Genomic DNA, 22,629 nt, shown 5'->3' with positions numbered 1-22,629 from the left:
TTACAGAGCAAAATCAAGATTTGATCACGGAGCTTGTACCTGTAGCTGCAAGGAACATATTAGATTATCCATTCACCCCACTTTCCAGTATTCATACACCTAGTCCTGTTGCTCCTAGAAGAATTGAAGCTACTCAGGATCCTATTGAATTGGGTCTTCTTGCTCAAAAATATTTAACCACACCTAAAGACAACAAAGATGAGGTCTTTGGCTTATATGCCGACACAGAGCTTGATGGTAGCATCATTCATAGAATCGGCAATTTCAGAGTAACATTTATGGGAGATGATATAATTGTATATTCAGAATCTCGACTTGGAGAAAAAGGTGCTTTTGTTAAGTACACCGGCACACCTGGATTGTGGGAACTGATAACTAGGAAAAGGCCTGGCAGCTATACAGATCAAGATTATGAGGATTACAAAGAAATATTAATAAAATCAGATGCTCTATACCAGAACAATGATCCCACACAAAAAAGGGTTAAGTCTAGCAGTGGGGCAAAATACAATAATTTAATCAAGCCCATATGGTCACAGATCAAGACTGGCAGTGGAATCAAACAATACAACACCCTGCCCAAAGAATTTGTGTGGGTTGATGATGTCAGGAAACTTGTAGATAGGTTGCTGGTGATAGCTGGGGAGGAAAATGCTGGGAACCACAATTTTTACAATGAAAAGGTTGGAATTATGGACATGATAAGCACAAAATTGTCTAATTTTATAGTGAATGACCCTAAGGGGATTGGATATCTCATAAAAATTATTAATACTCTACCCCCCAAATTTTGGAATGTTTCTGAGGGTCGGGGGTTGGTTAATGACATCATAAACAAGCTGCCATTTGAACTACACATTCCAGGCTATCAGTATTGTGGTCCAGGCACAAAATTGGAGCATCGATTAAACAGGGGTGATCCTGGTGTAAATCCCCTAGATGCTGCTTGCAGAGACCATGACATAGCATACAACACAGATTCTGATCTTGACAAGAGACATGTTGCAGACAAGAAATTAGAAGAGGCTGCATTTGGCAGATTTGTAAGCAAAGATGCTTCTTTGAGTGAAAAAATAGCAGCATTGGGAACCACCATAGCTATGAGCACCAAACAAAAACTGGGGTGGGGGTTGTGAATATATATATAATAAACCTACAATGAAGGCCAAGGGTGTTATGTATCAAATACCTTATGCAGGTCTCAAATCTCTTAAAACTATTGACAGTCTCTTGACCAAAAAGCAGCGCAAGAAAAAAAGCTCTTGTCTTGCAAAGGGACATGGTATGAAATTGTTGCTTAGTACACCCCAATTAAAAAAATTACAGCAATCAAGAAAAAAATCACATGTGGGGGGTTTCATATTTACTATCCCTGCCATCTTAGCTGCTCTCGGGGCTGTTGGGAGCTTGGCTGGGGGATCAGCTGCCATAGCAAAAACAGTAATAGATGCCAAGAAGAATAGGGCAGAATTAGATGAGCAGAAGCGACATAACCTGGCAATGGAGAAAAAAGGCAAAGGTGTTAAGAATAAGTTTAAAAAAAACAAGAGCCGCTTACAAACCAAGATATTGAAGCTTTAATCAAGCCATTGGGCATCAAACATTTTAGAGGTGTGTACATGTCTGATTCTTTACCGGAACAACCACTCAACAAAGAGTGTGGCATTGTTAATTTGGATGAGTACAAAAATCAGGGCACTCACTGGATCTGTTATCTTAAATATTTAAACGATGATGCATTTGTGTTTGATTCATTTGGAGGTGTTCCACCTGAAAATTTAATAAAATATTTAAAATCAGCTAATCTTTATTACAATAATGCCCGTGTTCAAAATTTCAAAGATGTTAATTGCGGACATTTGTGTTTATCTGTTCTCAGATATATGTCTCAAATAAATAAACCATCAATTGAAGATTTTCAAAAGGCCTTGTGGTATCTGAAACATCATGGGGGTATTCCATCTCACCAGCCAAAATTCAATATTGAAACTCAAATTGCATGATGACATAGTGTATCCCAAAACAATAGCTCTCAGAGCATTTTACGGCATGTACTTGATACCTAATATTACTCACCACAACAACACAATTGCAGTAGGGGATCAAAAAATTGTTATCACTCCAGGGCAGTATAATCTGTCCACTCTAAATGCTCAATTACCCAGAGGTATAGTTTTAAGTCAAAATTCTGTCACTCACAGAGTAGAGATTGTGTCTGCTACGGAGACAGTACATCTGGGTACTATAGGAGAGCTGTTAGGCTTTGAGAACAACACAAAACTTGAACCGGCCATCAAACACACTGCTATGGATATACCTAAATTCTTGGCCATAGAGACTCTGAATATTCACTGTAATGTGGCTGAGGGTATGATCACCAAATCAAATGGCATAGGCACTCACAAACAAACCGGCATCATTGCAACATTCAAACCTAATTCCGAATTCATGGAGCCAATCATCTACAATCCATCCCCAACATTATATTTTCCCGTGTGCCATAACAGAATAGATAACATTGAATTGATGGTCACTAATGAAAAAGAAGAATTAGTTGATTTTGCTGGAGCCACAACAACTGCTATCATAGAAATTAACATTTAAATAAAAATACATACAATGGAAAATATTGAGAGTTATGAGCTACAATCGTTCCCCCCAAACAGGAGGACATTTGCAAATTTAAATCAACCCAACACAGAGATAGAGGTGGATCTTGATGTAGGGGATGGCTTTATACACCCTCACAGAGCAGATCTATACATCAAATTTGATGTCGTAAAGCTCGATGGAACAGATTATCCGGCAAATACAAATATAAGACTGGTGGACAATTTTGTGCCGCATCTGTTCTCTGAAATTGAGATCAGAAAGCATGGCGTTGTTATAAACAGAATAGATTATCCCGGCATTACCTCCACGGCTTTGGCCACTCTAAAATTATCCAAAACCGAGGCTTCATACTACAAAATAGGTGGATTTGAGGCTGGTGATAAGATATTATCCAAGAACCACACAGTGCTGTTCCCGATGCGCCTGTTGCCAGGATTCTTCTCGGATTACAAAGAAATTATGTGGAAGGGTGGTTTAAGAATCACATTTAGAAGAGCTGCCAATGATAATAATGCTTTGATGAGGTACAGTGCGATAAACCCTACAGGGGAAGCTCTGCCCAATACCTTACCTGATGCAGGCAAATGCATTATTCAGACTATGGAGTTAAGAATCCCTGTTGTTGAGTATGAAGCCAGTTACGCTCTTAAATACAAAGCAGATATCCTAAAAAATCCGCAAATTCCTCTGCAATTTTACACATATCAATGCGTACAGAAGGTTGCCACTGGTACTTATTATGAATTTGATGCTACAAATTCATTCTCCAGTATTCAATTTGACATGCCTGATTTTGTGGTGGTACTGTTTCAGACTGGGAGACACAATAATCAGGAAAAAAATTCAAGCAAATTTGATAACTGCAACATCAAGAACATATATCTTAAAAATGGGAGAAATGAGGTCTTTCCTAGAGAAAATTATAATTTAGACATGTCCAAGGGTGATTTTCTCAAATTATATGAGGCTTTTTCGGCTTTCAAGCGCGTCACTACTGGCAGTACTGACCTGTATTACGCACCAGATGAATTCAAAGCACGGAGACCCATGTTTGTCATCAACACTTCAAAAAGAAAACAAGTTGTGGTTAATGACAGGACAAACATTAAAATTATCTGTGAATTTCACGAGGCTTTACCAGATAACACCATATGCAGTGTCATTCTCATAGGTGAAAAATCATATATTTATGATGTAAGAAATGAGAGAGTCACAGAGCAGTTCTAGAAGCACGATTCAGGGCTTCCCCCATGGCGCAGTGGTAGCGTCATTGCCTTGTAATCAAGGGGTCCCGGATTCGATACCCGGTGGAGGCACAAGTAGTTCGGATCCCACTTTAAAACTGTAGGGCCAGTCCCGATTAGCCTTACTGTGCATAAAATGGACTTAAAACAGCAACTCGAACTAGAAACACGATTCAAACACAAAAACCCTTTGGATATAAAACAATACTTTACCGTCAGAAAATATATTACCTACCCATTTTATGCACCTATGCTTACGAGCAGAAAAGCTTTTACCTACTAACACAGTACATTTGCCATTGCAATTATTCTGTTGCGACAAGATCAAACCTTTGCATGACAATATCCGAGAAGGCAATTCCTCAATATGATGGATGGTCCCTGAAAAAGGCATAGTATAGATAAGAATTTCTCTTTGAGTTCCATGACAAATGACATGTAATTTCCCTCGGAAAAGGCACAATAGAGGTAATATCAACAGATATAATCACTCAGGCATACAGAAAGAAGGCAATTACTCTTTAATAATAAATAACTCTCTGAAAAGACGCAGTATAGATTATATCTGTTGGCATACAACTCACGGGCATGCAATAATTTATTGTTGGCCGAAACATGGGACTGATCAAAAGATTGGAAAGAACATGCAATATTTACTTGACCTCCATTCTATTGTATTGATTATGCAGTTTTGCCCCGTATTGTTGTTACCCAGATAACAAAACTCTGGTGATTCTTAATAGAGAATAATTTTGCTCTGTTGTACAACATTTTTTACCAAATTTAAGATCTGGGAGCTATCAACTAGCAGTAATTATTCTCAAAATCTCACATATGGAATGCCACATCTATCAGAACTCGAACCCAAAGCCCCTTGTTTACAAAACTACAATATTAACATTTTGCCATCAGATTTTATGAGGACTCAAACCCGAACCTTTTGATTACAAGGCAATAAAAACCATGGACCACACTCCACTCGGTCTCAGAACCCAATAAATATCAATTCAAGATTCCTGGGATTTTGACAGAAAAACATACTATAAGCTTAATTTCTGGTGTGGCCAAAAATATATCAATTTTTGGCAAATTTATGAACAAAAATCTGGCTGATGCAACTTTTGTAAGTATGCACAAATCAATCTGAAGAGCTCGTACTTTCTGAAAAATTCCCGAGGGCATTTTTTACAAAAATCTTGAATTATGCAGAGTTCCACACTTGAGCAAAAACTCATATGGGCATGTTAAGCAAGTTTTAAGTATGGCCAAAGCTGCTAGAGAGGGGTTCGTACTTTCTAGCGCTCATCCCCCCGTAAATACATCTACTCATGCAAATCCCTTGCGTTATCAAGTTGGAAAAAACTAAATATGTCATTTATTTTGTTCTTCATGGTACTAGTGCTTGAAATGAGGGGGATGCAGGTGATGGTTCCCCTCCCCCCCAGCTAGCAAAATTTTTGCGCAGCTTCCATAGGCATGCGTAGGCTAATTGATATGGTGTTGCCTTAAGAGGAATTTCAATTGCGTATCTCGACAATGTTAGCCCACTTATTTTAATACTAGTCTCTATATTTTTATTTTTTGAGGAGACATTAAGGGATGCCGAGGCACCTCCTGTGCGGACGCCTATGGCAGCATCCACCCCCACCCAACTGTCGCATTGTCACCATGTTAAACCATACGAACATACCCCCACCCAGCTAGTCCCAAGGCTCGACCAAGTCACCCCTCAACTAACAATTTCCACTTGAAGCGCTGTATATTACGATTCTTAAATATATTTACTGACATTCAAGAATTTATGCTCGTCAATTAAGTATAAAACTCTGTTATTTTTTGTGATTTTATTTGCTTTCTTTTACTTCGCTTTTTGTGCCACTTTTGGCTAATTTGCGAAGATGGGGATGAGTGATGATATGATGAAATTGATGAATGAACACTCACAAATATCCATGCCCAGGCAGAGGCGTCTCGTGAACGAATGCGGTGAATGCTGCGTATACCTCAATTGTGGGAAAAAGACAGCTTGCTCTGCAACGACATTCATGAACATTTCTACATTCTAATTTCTTCATATAGGAGAAGTAGCCTATTTATTTTACACGAGAGCGCTCAACTATTATATTACATTTCTTGGATCTGAAGTGAAAGAAAGTAATAATTATTTTCCAACAATTGACGCATGCGTCACTTCAGATCCAAGAAATGTAATATGATCTTAGTTGAGCACTCTTGTATAAAATAAATACTTCTCCTATATGAAAACATTATAATGTAGAAACGCTCATGAATGTCGTCGCAGAGCAAGCTGTCCTTTTCCCCACAATTGATGCAGACGCAGTACACACCGCATGCGTTCACGAGACGCCTCTGTGCCCAGGCCAGGATTCGAACCCGGGACCCTTGGCGTCGTAGCGCGATGTGCTAACCACTCCGCCACAGGGGCCGGCGCACAACTCTGTTATTAACTTACGTTATGTATTACAGTGCAAAAATATGTGATGCTCAAGGTCCCGGGTTCGATCCCCGGCCGGTTCAAATCCGGGAACTTTTCTAACGTAGGAAGCGGCCCCGGCGCCCACCCAGCGTCGAATAACATGGGTACCTGGGGGAAACCCTGGGGGGTAAAGGCGGTCAAGGGCGTGATGCTGATCACATCACCCCCACTCATGACCGGATCAAGAAAGTGTGGGACGTTACACCCACACCCCCTATACGCCTTCATGGCGTGGTGCTAAGCACAGGGGAGCACTTTACCTTTTACCTTTACCTTCATCCCGATAGGATGCTATCGTTGTCACCCGGTAATCAAAAAGTCCTGGATTCTTTCTACGTCCGTTATTTTACCTCGCTTATCTATCTCTTGGTTAATGGCGACGATGATGATGAACTGATGAATGGAACAAAAATATAAAGCCGACCTCGTGGAGGAGTGGTTAAACAGAGCATACCACGACGCCAGGGGTTCCTGATGAGCCCCGTCTAGTTGGCTGCACTTTTTGACTCGCTTTGACTCTCTTTGCACCGAAGCGTGTAGTTGGTTACACGGTGCAACACCGAGTCGTGTAGTTCGTTGATTTGGAGTCAAGTAGTGTCTTTGGTGTCTCCATCGTCTGCACTACCTTCCGGACCAGTGTATGTATGGTGTATGGTCACGTGGTGCGTGCTAACTAATCAAATGACCGTTTAAAGTAGCAGACAGGCATTTGTTGGATATTCTGAACTTGAACAACGCTTTCCGTCTAAATGGTTGAACGTAATTTCCTTGCACCACTCGGACACTGGATACACCTGCACTGCACCGAGTGCCAAAAAAGTGCAGCCAACTAGACGGGGCTATTGATTTCTCGGCCTGAGCATGGCTGTTTTTTGTGAGTGTCCCTTCGTGATTCGCCAAAGTGGCAGAAAAGGGAAGCAAAATAAACTAAATCAATCAACCGTGTCCTGATTAGCCTACCTGTGTATAAAATGGACGTAAACTTGGCAAAATATATCTACCCGTCCGTGTACGTTATTTTATGTCTCGGAGCTGCAAACGTCTCGCTACCCGCATTGGCAACTTCTGGCAGCGAGTGACGTCGCAGCTTGCTGTGTGCGCGAAGCACCAGTTCTCTCGCGCGCGATGTACGGTTAACGCGGGTGATTCGTTTTGACCACGCTGGGAAATTCTTATTTAAAGTGCATGTTATGTGCTGTTATTTGAGTTCGTTTTACTCATTCGGAAGACAAGGACATTCCTTTGGTAAGTGCAAAGTTTCAAAAACTTACATGTTACTGTTTGTTGTTTAATTTCGTACACAACCACACAAGCTACATTGCCACGTCTAACCTTGTTTCTAAAAGTACGCTTAAGCGTCTCAATGACAGGGTCTGCGGTAGAAATACATGCCAGACAAAATCACCTCACATACACATGCAAATCGAGTGTGTTATAAAGTTGGGTACCAAAAATATTGCTTTTTGTCGTTAGTATCCCTTCTTAAATATGTGTACTGGGCAAACGATTATATTTTTTTATGTATGTACGTTCTAGAGCATTCCCTGATATTCGCTACGAGACTCGGCGGCAAGCCGCTCGGCGTCAGTGCTAGTCTTTCCCGGTGAACGGGGTCCGCGACAGTCGCACGCTACAGTCTGTTTTTTTCGCTCACACTGCCTTCGCTCTCTCTCCCTTTCTGTTGACGTTGCAGACTGACGCCAGTATAATCCTCCCTCGGAAGTTGTGTCGTGTCTGTGTTGAAGATTGTGGCTTAATATGGCACCACAAAAGTTTACATTACAACAAAGGATTTATCTTGTCGAGTGTTACTTCGGAAAGAGGAATTGTGGAGAAGTGCGACGACGTTTTGCAACGAAATTCCTGGTGTTCCCGTTCCACATAGGACCACTATATTAAACCTCGTAAAAAAGTTTAGAGTAACAGGGTCAGTTCTGAATAAAAGTGGAAAGAAAAATGGGGAAAATCTAAAAAATAAAGTATACAAAGACAATCCGAACACCATCCATGACTTAATAGAGAGTATTGTACGAGAAATCGGGAGAATTACAGTAGACGAACTTGCACGTGTAAATGCCAATTTCCTTCGGAGATGCCAGGAATGTGTTGCAGCAGAGACATCATTTTCAACACCTTCTGTAGTCAAGGTTAGATAGTATACAATATGAAAACTGTAATTTTAATGGTCTACTCTAGCGACTGACGCGGACCCCGTTCACTGGGAAAGACGAGCGCTGACGGCGGACCGCTTGCCGCCGAGTCTCGTAGCGAATGTCAGGGAATGCTCTGTATATTGTGATGCAAAAAGATTTGGGCATTACGATGACGTAGTGGCATTCGCTGTCATTTTGAAATAAAAGCTGTGGGTTATTTCTGGCGGTTATTTTACCTCATACATCTACCTGTTGGTTAGTCGCGACGATGATGATGTGATGAAATGGATGATTGGACAAACAAAAAGATTCAGCCAGGAAGCTGACTTCCTGTGCGGAGTGGTTAGCACAATGACCTATGACGACGCCAGGGGTCACAGGTTCGAACTCCGGCCTAGGCATTGTTGTTTTTTGTGTGTAACTTCATCAATTTAATAATATCACTCATCCTCATCTTCGCGATTAGGCAAAAGTGGTAGAAAAGCGAAGTAAAATAAACCCGAGTTTGATCACTGGGGGAAGTCAATTACGATTAGCCTATGTGTGCATAAAATTGACTTAGCAAGGGTCCCGGGTTCGAATCCCGCTGGGGCTTGGTTGTTTGTGAATGTCCATTCATCAATTTCATCATTTCATCACTCATCCCTATCTTCGCAAATTACCCAAGAGGCACAAAACTTGAAGTAAAATAAACTAAATCAATCAAACATCAAATTGACTTAAAACTTCGCAAAATGTATCTACTTGTGGGCGTTCATTATTTGTCTGACAGCTGCATGCCTCCCGCTATGTACAAGTGGCGTCGTCTCGCTCGCTCTGTGCACGAAGCACCGTTGTTCTTATCTCTCGCGTAGCCTACAAGTTGAACGCGGGCGTTAATTTTGACCGTGCTGGGAAATACTACATTTTGTGCATCTTATTTGCTGTTATTTGAGTGCATTTTGCGTTGGATTTTACTCACTCCGAAGAAATGGACTTTCCTTTGGTAAGTGCTATGTTTTGAGAACTTACATGTTACTGTTTCATTACGTATTCATTGTACTGGATACACAGAGACAAGATTATGACATTTAGTTTATTTTTGCAAGTACCTGCTTTGTGTGAACAATTTTAGGATGGTAACACTACAAACTGTTTTGTTACCAAGTTTTTATTTAGCGCTTATATTAGTGCTATTATACGAGGGTCACTATTTGTATTTTGAGCCTAACAATGAAAAAACAGGAATTTGGCATTGAAAACTGCTTTATTGTTTTTCGAAGTATTCTCCTTTATGGTCAATACAATTTTGCATTCGTTCGAACCATTTGTCAAAGCAGTTTTTCCAATCTTCTTGAGACACCTCCATAATATGGTTTTGAACGCATCAACGGCGTCTTCCGCCGACGAAAATCGTTGTCCACGCAATTTATTCTTGACATTCGGGAACAAGAAGAAGTCATTGGGTGTCAAATCAGGACTGTACGGCGGATGACCCATCAATTCGATTTTTTGACTGTTCATAAAGTCTGTTGTTAGGCGAGATGTGTGACAGCTGGCATTGTCTTGATGAAGAATGATCCGACGGCGTTTGTTTGTTTTCCGTATTTGACCGAAGACCTCTGGCAAACAAATTGGTGTGTACCGTTCAGAGTTGACCGTTCTACGTTCCTCTAAAGGCACAGTTGCCACATGACCAGTTTTCCCGAAAAAAACAGGCAACCATTTGTTTCGATGTGCTTCGAGCGCGAACAACTTTTGTTGGATTGGGTTCATCTTGAAACACCCATACTGTCGACTGCTGTTTACGTTCCGGCGGCTCATATGCATATATCCATGTTACAATCTTATATACGTCTTTTGAAGCACCACGATTGTATTTATTGAGCATTTGTTTGCACCAATTGACGCGAGCGTCTTTTTGAGTTTTTGTCAAATTGTGTGGGATCCAACGAGAACATACCTTTCTCACAGCTAAATGATCACGTAATATTTTATATATGCTGGTGGAACTAATGCCTATGGTTGCCTCAATCTCACAGTATGTCACATGACGATCTTGCACTATTAGGTTTTGCACAGCATCAATGTTTTCTTGAACAACAACTGATTTTGGACGACCTTCGCAAATCTCGTCGGTGAGCGAATGGCGGCCACGATTAAATTCGTTATACCAGCATTTCACAGTGGCAAAGGATGGGGTTTCATCGCCAAATGTGGAAGTAAGTTGATCGATGCACTCTTGTCTTGATAATCCACGTCGAAAATCGTAAAAAATCATCGCACGAAAATGTTCACGAGTTAATTCCATTTTATTGTTGTCGCGCAATCTCCAAGGCAACATAAACAACACAAATGAAGCTATTGACAAAACATTTGAAGTACGTTATGGTCAATAATGCCAGACGATTCCGTGCAAACGTCAAATCGCGTCTAACTTCAATCAGTGTTGCCAAGGCTCAAAATATAAATAGTGACCCTCGTATCCACTAAAGTCCGAAGATATATGCTTTACGTACTCTTCTAATGGGGACGTATTTAGGTCAATGTGTTGGAAGGAGGGGGGATTGGAGACATATATAGTTATATCTTATAAATTATATTTTTTCTATGTCTTAATGATGATGTTGACACACATAATTTACGTGGCATATCAAGTTTATAATTTTTTTTATTTTTAATATTTGGCGTCGTTTTTTTTGTCACTTTTGGGTCAATAACAACGACGATGAAATTGGTGATGAGACACTCGCATAGAGCCTCTCCGATGGCGCAGTGGTAGCGTCGTCGCCTTGTAATTAAGGAGTCCCGGGTTTCATACCCGGTGGAGGCTCATAGTGATTCTGATCCCACTTTAAACTGTAGGTCCAGTCTCGATTAACCTTCCTGTCCTTAAAGTGGACCAAATCGACCAACCAACACTCGCAAAGAACACACTTTCCCAGGCCTGGATTCGAACCCAGGACCCCTGCCACCTTTGCCTACTATTAATTACCCCGGAGGTCGGAGTAGTTGTTGTTTGGGTGCGCTTGTATGGTTCAAAAAAGGAAATGAAATGAAACCGACTTCTTAAAAATAAAATAAAGGTTCTCTATAATGCGAGGAAAAGTCCTAAAAAATAGCAGGATTTTTATTAATCACCTTTTCACAAGAGTATTTACAGAACTTGTTTCGTTGTGTATCAAAGCAACTTTCGCCCAGTTAACTGCCTTAAAGCAAGGCGACAAACGAATGATTGTTCAGCAGATCCTGATTATTTTAGTGATTTTGCACGTTTTAGTAGTTAGCAAAAGATTTACTTAAAATTATTAACTTAGTGAAGGCTACTGAATGTTTTGTTAGCTGTTACAAGAAAGCTTAACCGAACGTCTTTTGTTAATTCAAACTAATCCGTTTTTTTGTGCGTGTGTGTGTACATGATCTTGCATTCTGTGATGAGCCGACCTCCGTGGCGGAGTGGTTAGCACACTCCTTGCCTGCAGGAATGTGTGTGTCTCCTCCTCAATTTCATCAATCATCCTCATCTTCGCGATTAGGCAAAGGTGGCAGAAAGGCGAAGTAAAACAAACCATATCGTACATTGTTTTAGTGTTTTATCGCCTTTGAAATATCTATTTTTGTTCATTTGGCCCTCTTTTCAAGTCATTTTTCCTCAGTGAAGCCGCCTTTGCAGATGGGAGGTGCTGCGTTGTACCTCCCCCCCTCCTCTATCCCCACAAGCCGTCCCTAACTCCGGGCAGAATTACGTCACGAGTGCCGTTTTACTGGTGAACAAATCGGATAATTGGACCATGTTGCTTGTGCGACCTTTGTGCAACGTTTTGCCACATAAAAAAGAGAGAGAAATTAGTTAACAAGTGTAACTCTCGATATGGGATACTTGTATCCCACTTGAAATACTCAATCATTTTCTGCGTCAGCCACAGCCAGTATGACTTGTTTATCTGAGCAGCTGCTCAATTCTTCTTGCTTCAGGAACTTGTTTCGTACGCCCTTTCGCATAATTCTGCCGAAGCACTGATGTTCAATTGTTTTTTTCTGGTTATTGCTAATCAGTAGAAGGAGAATCGGGGTTGATGCATAAAAAGTTGTATAGCTTTTGATTCATATGTAGCATGGGTACTGCATGACCCACTATAGAAGTAACCTAGTAAACATGTTTGAAATGACGTATTAATTTGCAACAGTTACGAGTGCTCCTGTGTTCCCTTGTATTGCTTTTTATTTAGAAGGAAAAAGAAGAACGAGTTTCGTTTAACTGTAACTTCAAGCGAGGCAAAATAAAGATTATTATCAGATAATCCATTATATGCACCGATAGGGTAATCGAGACTGAATTTCAATTTGAGGTGGGATTGAAACCACTTTACAATGTTCCTTCAAAGGGAGTGAACGCGGAAATCTCTGGTTACAGAGGAACATCCATGTTACTGTCATGTTTTAATTTCCGAGTCACGAATACTGAAGCCTACAAGGTGGGATCGTCGCTACCAAATACTCTTGAGTGTAACTTGGGTGTTTCTGTGCGTATGTTCATCAGTTTCTTCTAATCTTCATCGCTGCGATTAACCTGATGGCACAGGCGTAATTTGGGGGGACATGAAGGGCACCAGCTCCCCACAACAGGTTTATAAAAACTTAACGTTACTTAAGGATAAGGACATTTTTGCTAACTTCTGGTACCCGAGGTTCATTTCTGTTCCCCAAGTTATGCTGCTGCCTAACACATCTTTCCCCATATATTTCTTCACCTTCCCTAAAAATGGTCACAAATTTCTTTGGTGCCAAATTTGCTTTACGCTCCCGGACTGAAAATTTCAAATACGCGTCTGGTTGACAAGGAAGCGGTAATAGAAAATTTCAGAGTTCTATTTAGTTTTGATCCCATGTTGTTGTCATTCTGCTGTCCTTTTGGACATGGTTGTGGACCCAACTTCAGTATTTTTGTGGGGGCGGGGGGGGGGGTATGCATTTTCAGATACGAATTACAAGTGACGCACATACTTGATTTTTCGGAAATAGAATATTTTAGTTTTGATTAACCAATTACTAGAACAAACTTTTACTACTGTTGTAGATTTTTGTAGTTTTTATTTTCTCATGACTTTTCGGGAAAGGTTACCTTCGAATCAGAAAATCCCGCCTCTGGTGGTGATTGCGCAGAAATACAAATATAAAATTTTTTCAATGGGCTGGAGGTTCTATCGAATATATGCGTAGGTAATGTGATAATATTTATTGCTATGTGATACTATGTAAGCTATCGATTTCCCTTAACAGTGAGCAAATCACTATTTGTATTTTTTTCCCAACAGTGCTCGACATGAAGAGGATGGTATCCCCCCCGCTGGCAAAATTTTCGCAAAGCATCCCTCAGCTAACTGCAAGGCTCGTCCAAACACCCCCAGCTAGCAATTTCCACTTCAAGCTCTGCCTAACACCTTATACGGCTCAATGTAATCTATTCTCATTGCACGACTTACAACGACAGTGTAATATTGCCAATTTGTTATCAGTTATGACCTTGAATATAAGTATTTCGAGGAGTAGGGGCATTTCCAGCTCCCGAAACCATCATCGACATTCCCTTGAAAAAAAATTGACATGATTAACCCCCCATGCCGCATTAGTGGAGAAAGGGGGGGGGCATTATAATTGCATAACCTTAACTAGTACAGTGGGATCCTTGAGTATTACCGTGCAAATTGTCCATGACTATTTTCATTAATTTTTCTCTTACATCCTATGTGTTTTTAAGCGATTGATTTTTATGTATGCTGGTGCGGAAGTTGTCAACAGTTTGTTTTGAGCTTTCTTTTAGTTCTTGAAGCTCTTATTGGGTCAAGTAAAGTAGACGAACATGGTGATGGACAATTTGCACGGTAATACTCATAGATCCCACTGTACATCACATACAGTGTTCGTTGAATAATAAATACTCCAAATTAAATGAAATAATGTTGTTTTTAATGTTGCTGTTTGCTGTGAAGAATCAAGGGACTCATTATGAGATCCGGAAAGGCAGTGTCAGCGTCAACTTTGGATTTATTTATTTTACCCCTCCCCCATATCTGCTCATGTTCTTGTTTCTAGAGCACATTAACTTAGGTTTTAGGAGAGAATTTTGTTTCAGACCAAGTGATATGAGTTGGACCAGTTCTTCGTGGACAACCCTGTATAATGTTGCAACTTGTATCTTATTATAATTATAAAGTAACTCAATGCATGATGTTGCCATTTGTCACATGAAAATTGTTCATAAAATTAATATTTTTCACTTTTTATTTTTTTAAACATTTTTTCATGTGTATATGCTGTCCAGAGAACACAATATATATTTTTAATTTCATTAAAAAGAATCATGCATTTTAGGGTTAATAGGCTGGAACACAAATACCCACTTTTCATTGAGTTTGTATGTCCGATTTTTGTTTTGTTTTGGATCGCCTCACATTAATTTCATTTTTAACGAATTTGTCATATTTGTAATGCAACACAGTCGAATATAGTGGGGAAAATACAATAACAATACCCTGAAATCGACCATATAACCTTTTCCTGCCTTTTGAAAACCTCTAATAATTGTGGTATTTTGTAAATGAAGTGTACACATTTATTCTTATACATCTATGATTTTATTAATTTCAAAATATCTCTTGTGCAGGAGAAAAGTGACTAGTATCAATCTGACACGCATGTGTATCAGAATAGGTCAATGTCTTTCTACATACATACATATACACTGAAAGAACTCAAGAATTTTAGAAATTTGACAGAACATGAAGAAAATAACTGTACAGCATATTAGATGACTGACGACTACATAGTAGCAACATTGGATTATTGCTTTTGGTATATTAGCATTAACGTTAGGAAATACTTCTCTGTGTGGATTGAATTCTAGTAAATCTAAGACACATCGAACGAATACGCACTTATACATTTGTCTAATAGTCAACCAATATTGAAGAATTTTATCCATATAACAAGTAAACATTTATGAAATGACACACACACATCACATACATAGCTTTTTCTTTTTTGTACTCGTATCTATAATACTTGAGACATGTACAAATGCGCATATTTATATTAATATATTATTATAGTGATCTATCGAATATTTTTATTGTTTGCAAGAGTGTAATTTAAATCACTCTGTTGTCCTTGGTGATGCTATGAGGTTTAAGTACATTGAATGCTTGAGCTATACACATTCTATATTTTAAAATTAGCGTGTTTCCTTTGGAAAATACACTAAAAGAATATACTCTTCTGAAAATATTTTCTATTAAGACAAAAACTTCAAAACGTAATTAGATATCAGCTAAAATTACAACACTTGGTAAACAGCAACAACAGACACTCTTGAACATTACTTTCCATTAACGAAAACAAAAATAATTTTTAACGACTTACGAAAAATTACTCAATTACAAACAGAATTACAGACTATGTTTCTGTTTATACCTTATTTCTGGCGAACCTCTTACACAAATTGCACAATGTCAAACTGGTGATAATTTGGACTTTGAATAAATGTTAAAACAAGTAGACATAGGGGTATCAAATTGCGTATATCAAAATTTGTACATCAATCGTTGTTGGCCTGAAATACGTTGAGAAACTATTCCCGCGCAAATCTCTTTCTACTTTAAATTCGTTTCTGATAATTAATAGGAGCTTCAAGGAACCTAACATAACACGGGAGAAGCTTAAGGAATACCTGGTAATACACAAATTCCGTCATTCATTGCCTTCTCGTCTTAAATAAACTGATAGAGAATCTAAGAATTAACTTCACCGAGTTTTTTTTTCATCGCTTGTTGCTTTTCCGGAACTGACGTTGGTAACGATCAAAATTGTACAAGGGCAAAAAAATGTATAAAGAGTTTATTGGGTTTTAGCCAGTTTAGGTGTACAATATCAAAATTAATATGTTTAATTTCTATTTTCTGAAATGAATCATAATACTTCTGTAAGACAGTGAATAAAGATTGACATTGAACCGGATATTTGTGGAACTAATAAAAAGGGACGATTTTTCCAGATTTCATACAATGTTCAGCGAGTTAATACGGTACTTTACAATATTTGTACGAAGTAAAGGTTCTTGACTGAGCACAATATCTATCTGGTACATTAACATGTTTGAGAGAGCTATGAGGGAGTATTGTTCAGTAAAATAAATGCTTTCCTAAACGCTATCGAGTCACAGAATCCATAATTCAGACAAGAGTATCTAGGACGTACACTCCTTCCTCGCTACTGCTATGTAAAGAACTGAGACCGGTATCGGAATTGGAGTCCGTATCGTTGGCATCTTTCTCGAAACACCGTGTTTGAGTAGAGGACCCTTTCGCAGTACTTTCGTCTTGGCTGCACCTCAACATGAAAGCTTCCGGTGGGAGGTGGTTTATGAAGTCCAGTTCGTATTTCAGTCTCTCGGTTTCGTGTTCGGTAGCCTCTAGCTCCCCCTGCAGTTTTCTCATGTATCTATACCTACCGTCCAATAGCCTGTCAGCTTCCATAAGCATGAAAGAGCTGTGCTCGATCTCCATGCTCCTTTTAGCTGTGATCGCGACTATTTGCTCCAGTTCTACTTTGGCTTGTTCAAGTTCCTTTAGTGTTTCTTTACTCGATTCGTCGTCGACCATTACACCTGATTTCTTCAGCATTTGGCAGTGTTCGTGGCTAAGTCTTCTGAACTTCACGTGCAACTTCACTAAGCACTCCTCTTCTTTTTCCAGTTCTTTGTTTATCTGGAAGACTTTCTCCCATAGCTCGACTTGTTCCTTGAGGTCCTGGAGGGTTTGCAGATCTTCAGGGGATTCTTTGGTGTAGGATTCTGTTTCAGACGTGTCGTCGCTTTGGGGACACTTTTTGCTGCTTCTTTTCGACGATGCGATTGGTCCTGCGTCCTTTGGACAATTCTGGTCGCCACTTCCACTAGGATCACTGCCGTTTCCACTACCAGCCTCCGTGATGACTCCACTATCGTCGCGTTCCTCGCTGTCCACTTCTTCTTCACCCAAGTACGTCTCCACGAGGTAGTTGGAGCCAAGTTTTTCCACCCGCATCCGATGCATCTTGTGCTCGATGTGGTTGATCTGGTCGTCCCTGTCCTGTAGCTTCTTCAGCTGTGTCTGGATGGTTTCACCCTGCGCCAGTATCAACTTCATCAACCTCTCCATGCCCTCGGTGAACCTGGCGTCTTCCTGGGAGAGCTTCTTCGGGTGTACCGTCTCCAGCTTCGACCTCGTCTGCGGCCAGAATTTGGACTGGTGCTTCCTCTTCAGCGTCTTCACCTCTTTGGGGGTCGTCGGACTGACCTTTCGGAGGGTGAGCTTGACGTCATCCTGCTCGTCCCCCCAGGTCTTCCAGACTTTGAGAATTTTGGACTTTCCATCCAGCGGGCGTTCCACCTTCCTCCACCTCTCGATGATGGCGTAGCACTTGAGCTCCTTGTCGTCCGCCGTGTGTCCCTCGGTACGGAGAAGCACCTTGATGACGTCATCGCAAGTGGTCTTCCTTCCGATCCCAGTTATCCAACGCTGCAGACCGTTTACCCAGACGGGAATCTCTGCAGCTGACATTGTTGTGAAGAATTCTGCAAAACACAAGGGAGAAAACATCATAAATCTCTTTGAAAATTAATGAGAACATGTCTATTTTACATTTTAAAAGATAAATACAGGATGAGACAAATGTTGAAGCTGGATATCCTATGTGTAAGGGTAAATTTAAAACAAAAAATGGCCACAAACTAGGTCCTCTGAAAATTTTGGGGGTTGTTGAGGAAAGTTTGTGGTTTGTGGAAAAATCGCTGTCTTATAATGTTTTGTCTGACACTGCGAATACATTTTTATGGCAAAAAATCGGTCTTGTCTAAAGGAAATCATTAAAACAGCCGGATTAAGACGAAAGTGAGCCTGATGCTGCAACATATATATTTTTTGTTTTTCTATTTTAATGTTTTTCTTGTTTTTTGTTTTTCTTGTTTTTGTTTCGTTTTATTATTATTTTTGTGATTATGGGCGCGGCCCAAAAATTCCTGTGCCCACCCGATTGCCCACCCAATCAAATGCAATAAGTACATATACTTGGAGAAAGCTATATGAATGATTCGATAAATAAGTGTATTCTGGTGTTCATAACATGTATATTTTACTTGTGAATATTATCTATGCTAGAAATGTTCACATATAATCAACCAATAAAAAGCCAATTTTGTCATTACCTGTAGAAAGTGAAAGTAATTATTATAGCTATTGAAACAAAAACTGTGATCAACTGAATACTTCCATGATTAAAAGCAGCTAGTAGGCTTAGGAGGCTCAAAATTATGCAGGGTATGATCAAGATTAGATCAGAATTTAGGATGAACTTGAGGACTGCAGCTCCGGGCCTCCACATACATATATAAATTCCGGCCTGGGTATGGTTAAAATAATCTCCAAATAAACAAATAAAAACATCATCTTAGCGTTACTTCCTCCGGCAACACAATACGTTATTTTGACTTTTTAATTATTATTAGAATAATTTAATCAAGAAGACTTAGATGGGCAGGCCATGTAACACGAATGGCAGAGGAAAGAATAGTTTACCGGATTCTTGTGGGGAAACCTGATGGTAAGAGACCAGTAGGAAGGCCAAGACGAGGATGGAGGGATAACGTTGAGATGGACCTAATAGAAATCGGTAAGGATGGGAAAGATTGAATTGATCTTGCCCCAGATAGGGACAGATGGAAGGCTTGTGTTGCTGCAGCCATAAACCTTCGAGTTTAAGTATGCTAGAGAGTATAATATAGTTTTAATTAGCTCTGCCTTGAAATTCCAAAAGTGTCCCTTTTTTTATTTCATTACAATTTTTATATACCTGTTATCTTCAAATATCAATATGGTATGCGAAATATCAACTTTATATTCATTCTACTAATAAGAAGAAATCACAATAATCACTACAATACTGAGGTGAATAAATTTTAATAAGCCAGTTATGTATGGAAAAAGCTATAGAATTATTCAATTACTAATGAGTGGCTTATCCTATTTAGAAATCCTCGTCCCACACATAAATTTTGCCACATTAATGAACCGAAAATATCAACAGAATCTGTAGATGCAGCTGAAGTAAAGAAAAACAAGTTATGTCACGAAGTATCCAGAAGACGATTTTGTTAGTTTGTTTTTAAGCACACTTTTATGCTCAGATAGGCTAATCGGGACTAAACCTACAGTTTAACGTGCAGTCTGAACTAGGGATGGCCAGATCCGGATCCTGGCGGATCCGAAATCCGGATCCGGTTGGTTCCGGATCCTTAGGATCCGGATCCTAAAATTTTTCGGATCCGGATTCGCGGATCCAACTTTCGGATCCGGATCCAGAACTTTCGGATCCGGATCCAAAACTTTCGGATCCGGTACTTTCAGATCCGGATCAGGTACTTTCGGATCCGGATCCGGTACTTTTGGATCCGGATCCGTTTTGCCATCCCACATGCGCTTCTTTGGAAAGTAAGAATGTGCTTATAACATATTGTTACCTGCTAATATACATATATATATATATATATATATATAATATACACACACACACACACACACACACACACACACACACACACACACACACACATATATATATATATATATATATATATATATATATATATATATATATATAGTGTGTGTGCGCGCGTGCGCGATTTGTAATTAATTAATACACTTACTAGGGAGGTCTAAGTCTCCCCCTCCGATTTCCATGAAACTTGGCAGATGTATAGAGCCCCCCCCTCAAATGTCAAGATGAGGAGAAATTGAAGTGGGGATCTGACCCCGAAAACACGTAAATATGGCATAGGAAGAAACAGGGGGCATAGGGCCTCCCTATACACCTGTCAAATTTCATGGGAATCGGAGGGGGACACAGGGGTCAGATGATTCCCACGTCAATTTGTCCTCATCTTGACATTTGAGGCGGGTTTTGATCCCTAAAACAGTATTTTAGCCGAAACAAAAAAAAATTCTTCCTTTGGGCCCCTCTATACACCTGCCAAGTTTCATGAAAATCGGAGGGGGACACAGGGTCAGATCCTACTTCAATTTGTCCTCATCTTGACATTTGAGGGGATTTTGCCCCCTGAAACAGTTTTTAGCTGAAACAAAAAACACAATTCTTCCTTCGGGCCCCTCTATACACATGCCACGTTTCATGGAAATCGGAGGGGAACAAAGGGGTCAGATCCCCACTTCAATTTGTCCTCATCTTGACATTTGAGAGGAGGTTGCCCCCTAGAACAAATTTTTTGCCGAAACAAAAAAAAACACGTATTTCTTCATTTGGGCCCGTTTATACACACACCTGCCAAGTTTCATGGAAATCTGAGGGGGACAAAGGGGTCAGATCCCCACTTCAATTTGTCCTCATCTTGACAATTCAGTGGGTTTCGCCCTGTAAAACCGTTTTTTAGCTGAAACAAAAAAAACACGTATTTCTTCCTTTGGGCCCCACTATACACCTGCCAAGTTTTATGGAAATCGGAAGGGGACACAGGGGTCAGATCCTCACTTCAATTTGTCCTCATCTTGACATTTGAGGGGGTTTTGCCCCCTAAAACAGTTTTTTTTTTAGCTGAAACAAAAAAAAAAAACACGTATTTCCCTTTTTGAGCCCGTTTATACACACACCTGCCAAGTATCATGGAAATCGGAGGGGGACACAGGGTCAGATCCTCATTTCAATTTGTCCTCATCTTGACATTTTAGGGGGTTTTGCCCCCTAAAACAGTTTTTTATCTGAAACAAAAAAAACACGTATTTCTTCCATTGGGCCCCACTATACACCTGCGAAGTTTCATGGAAATCGGAGGGACACAGGGGTCAGATCATCACTTCAATTTGTCCTCATCTTGACATTTGAGGGGGTTTTGCACCCTAAAACCGTTTTTTAGCTGAAACAAAAAAACACCTAATTCTTCCTTTGGGCCCCACTATACTGCCAAGTTTCATGGAAATCGGAGGGGGACACTTAGATAACCTCCCTTGTTAGTCTTACACTTTGTAATTATTTAACACTGCATATATTATAATGTTTTATTTTAATTTGTAAAACTGTAACTGTAGAACAATTGTATAATTTTTGTATAACATTTCTATCTTGTTATATGTGTTAAAGGTTTCATCCTGGAATGGAATGTCTCACATTTATGTGTGTTTTCATTTCCAATACATTCGAATGAATACATATTCGTTTCAATGGCATTTACAAAATCACCTCGGATATTTGTGCACGAGTGTGTTAGCCGATGCGTAGCAAAGTATTTTAGGAACAACACTTGAAAAAAATTCTTGTAGGACTAACGAAAAATTTCTTTGTAATCGAAGATCATAATACCCTTTAAGGTGTGGTAATATTATAATGGGATTGAGATCCGAAACTTTCGGATCCGGAACCCTGGGATCCGGATCCAGATCCGAAACTTTCAAACCCGGATCCGGATCCGCGGATCCGGAACTCTCGGATCCGGATCCGAAACTTTCAGACCCGGATCCGGAACTCTCGGATCCGGATCCAGATCCGGAATTTTTGGATCCGGATCCAGATCCGTAACTTTTGGATCCGGATCCGGATCCATGATCCGGATCCGAATGGATCCGGATTTTTCGGATCCGGATCCGTTTGGCCATCCCTAGTCTGAACCAGTGTGCATTGTGCTTCCATCAGAGGAGGGGGGAGTCGAACACAGGACCTCTTCATTATAATGCGACAGCGTTATGCCATTGGGGAAAAATATACAGAAATAACTCGCACCAAACGTGGCATTTTATCACCACAGAAGATGCGTCCATTTTAAGTGGGTGATTGCCTGAGACCAGGGCCGGATTAAGACGAAATTGGGCCCGATGTTTGAAATCTTCGGTGAACAATAAACACAACGACGTTATAGTTACGTCACAGCGCAAAGAATAATAGTAACTGTATAATAAGTAACGCTGTGTCTAGCCGTCCGAAATTGGGGCTCCAAATTGCATTCTAAGATTTATTTTCAGGTTAATATAGCAAAAGAAAACTGTTCAGCTTTCGGACAATTCTAGTCTGTTTTCATCTGGGCCTATTTCAGGAATGGGCCTAATGC

At 40.0% G+C, this 22,629-nt stretch overlaps 1 protein-coding gene across 1 annotated transcript in view; it reads right to left on the bottom strand.

The window, feature by feature from the left end:
• Positions 1-15,142: 15,142 nt before the first annotated feature.
• LOC145994187 (uncharacterized) overlaps positions 15,143-22,629 on the bottom strand; it is a 204,893-nt gene continuing 197,406 nt past the window's right edge. The window contains exon 3 of the mRNA XM_083130282.1: positions 15,143-18,096. Within this exon, the coding sequence (XP_082986408.1) occupies positions 16,715-18,082 (1,368 nt within the window). The 5' untranslated portion in view covers positions 18,083-18,096 and the 3' untranslated portion in view covers positions 15,143-16,714. The remainder of the gene's footprint in view (positions 18,097-22,629) is intronic.

This window comes from Lepisma saccharinum, chromosome 10, assembly GCF_977018435.1.
Source record: "Lepisma saccharinum chromosome 10, izLepSacc3.1, whole genome shotgun sequence".
NCBI lineage: Eukaryota > Metazoa > Arthropoda > Insecta > Zygentoma > Lepismatidae > Lepisma > Lepisma saccharinum.
The sequence above is the reverse complement of the archived record's forward strand: the minus strand, read 5'-3'. Positions and strand labels throughout refer to the sequence as shown.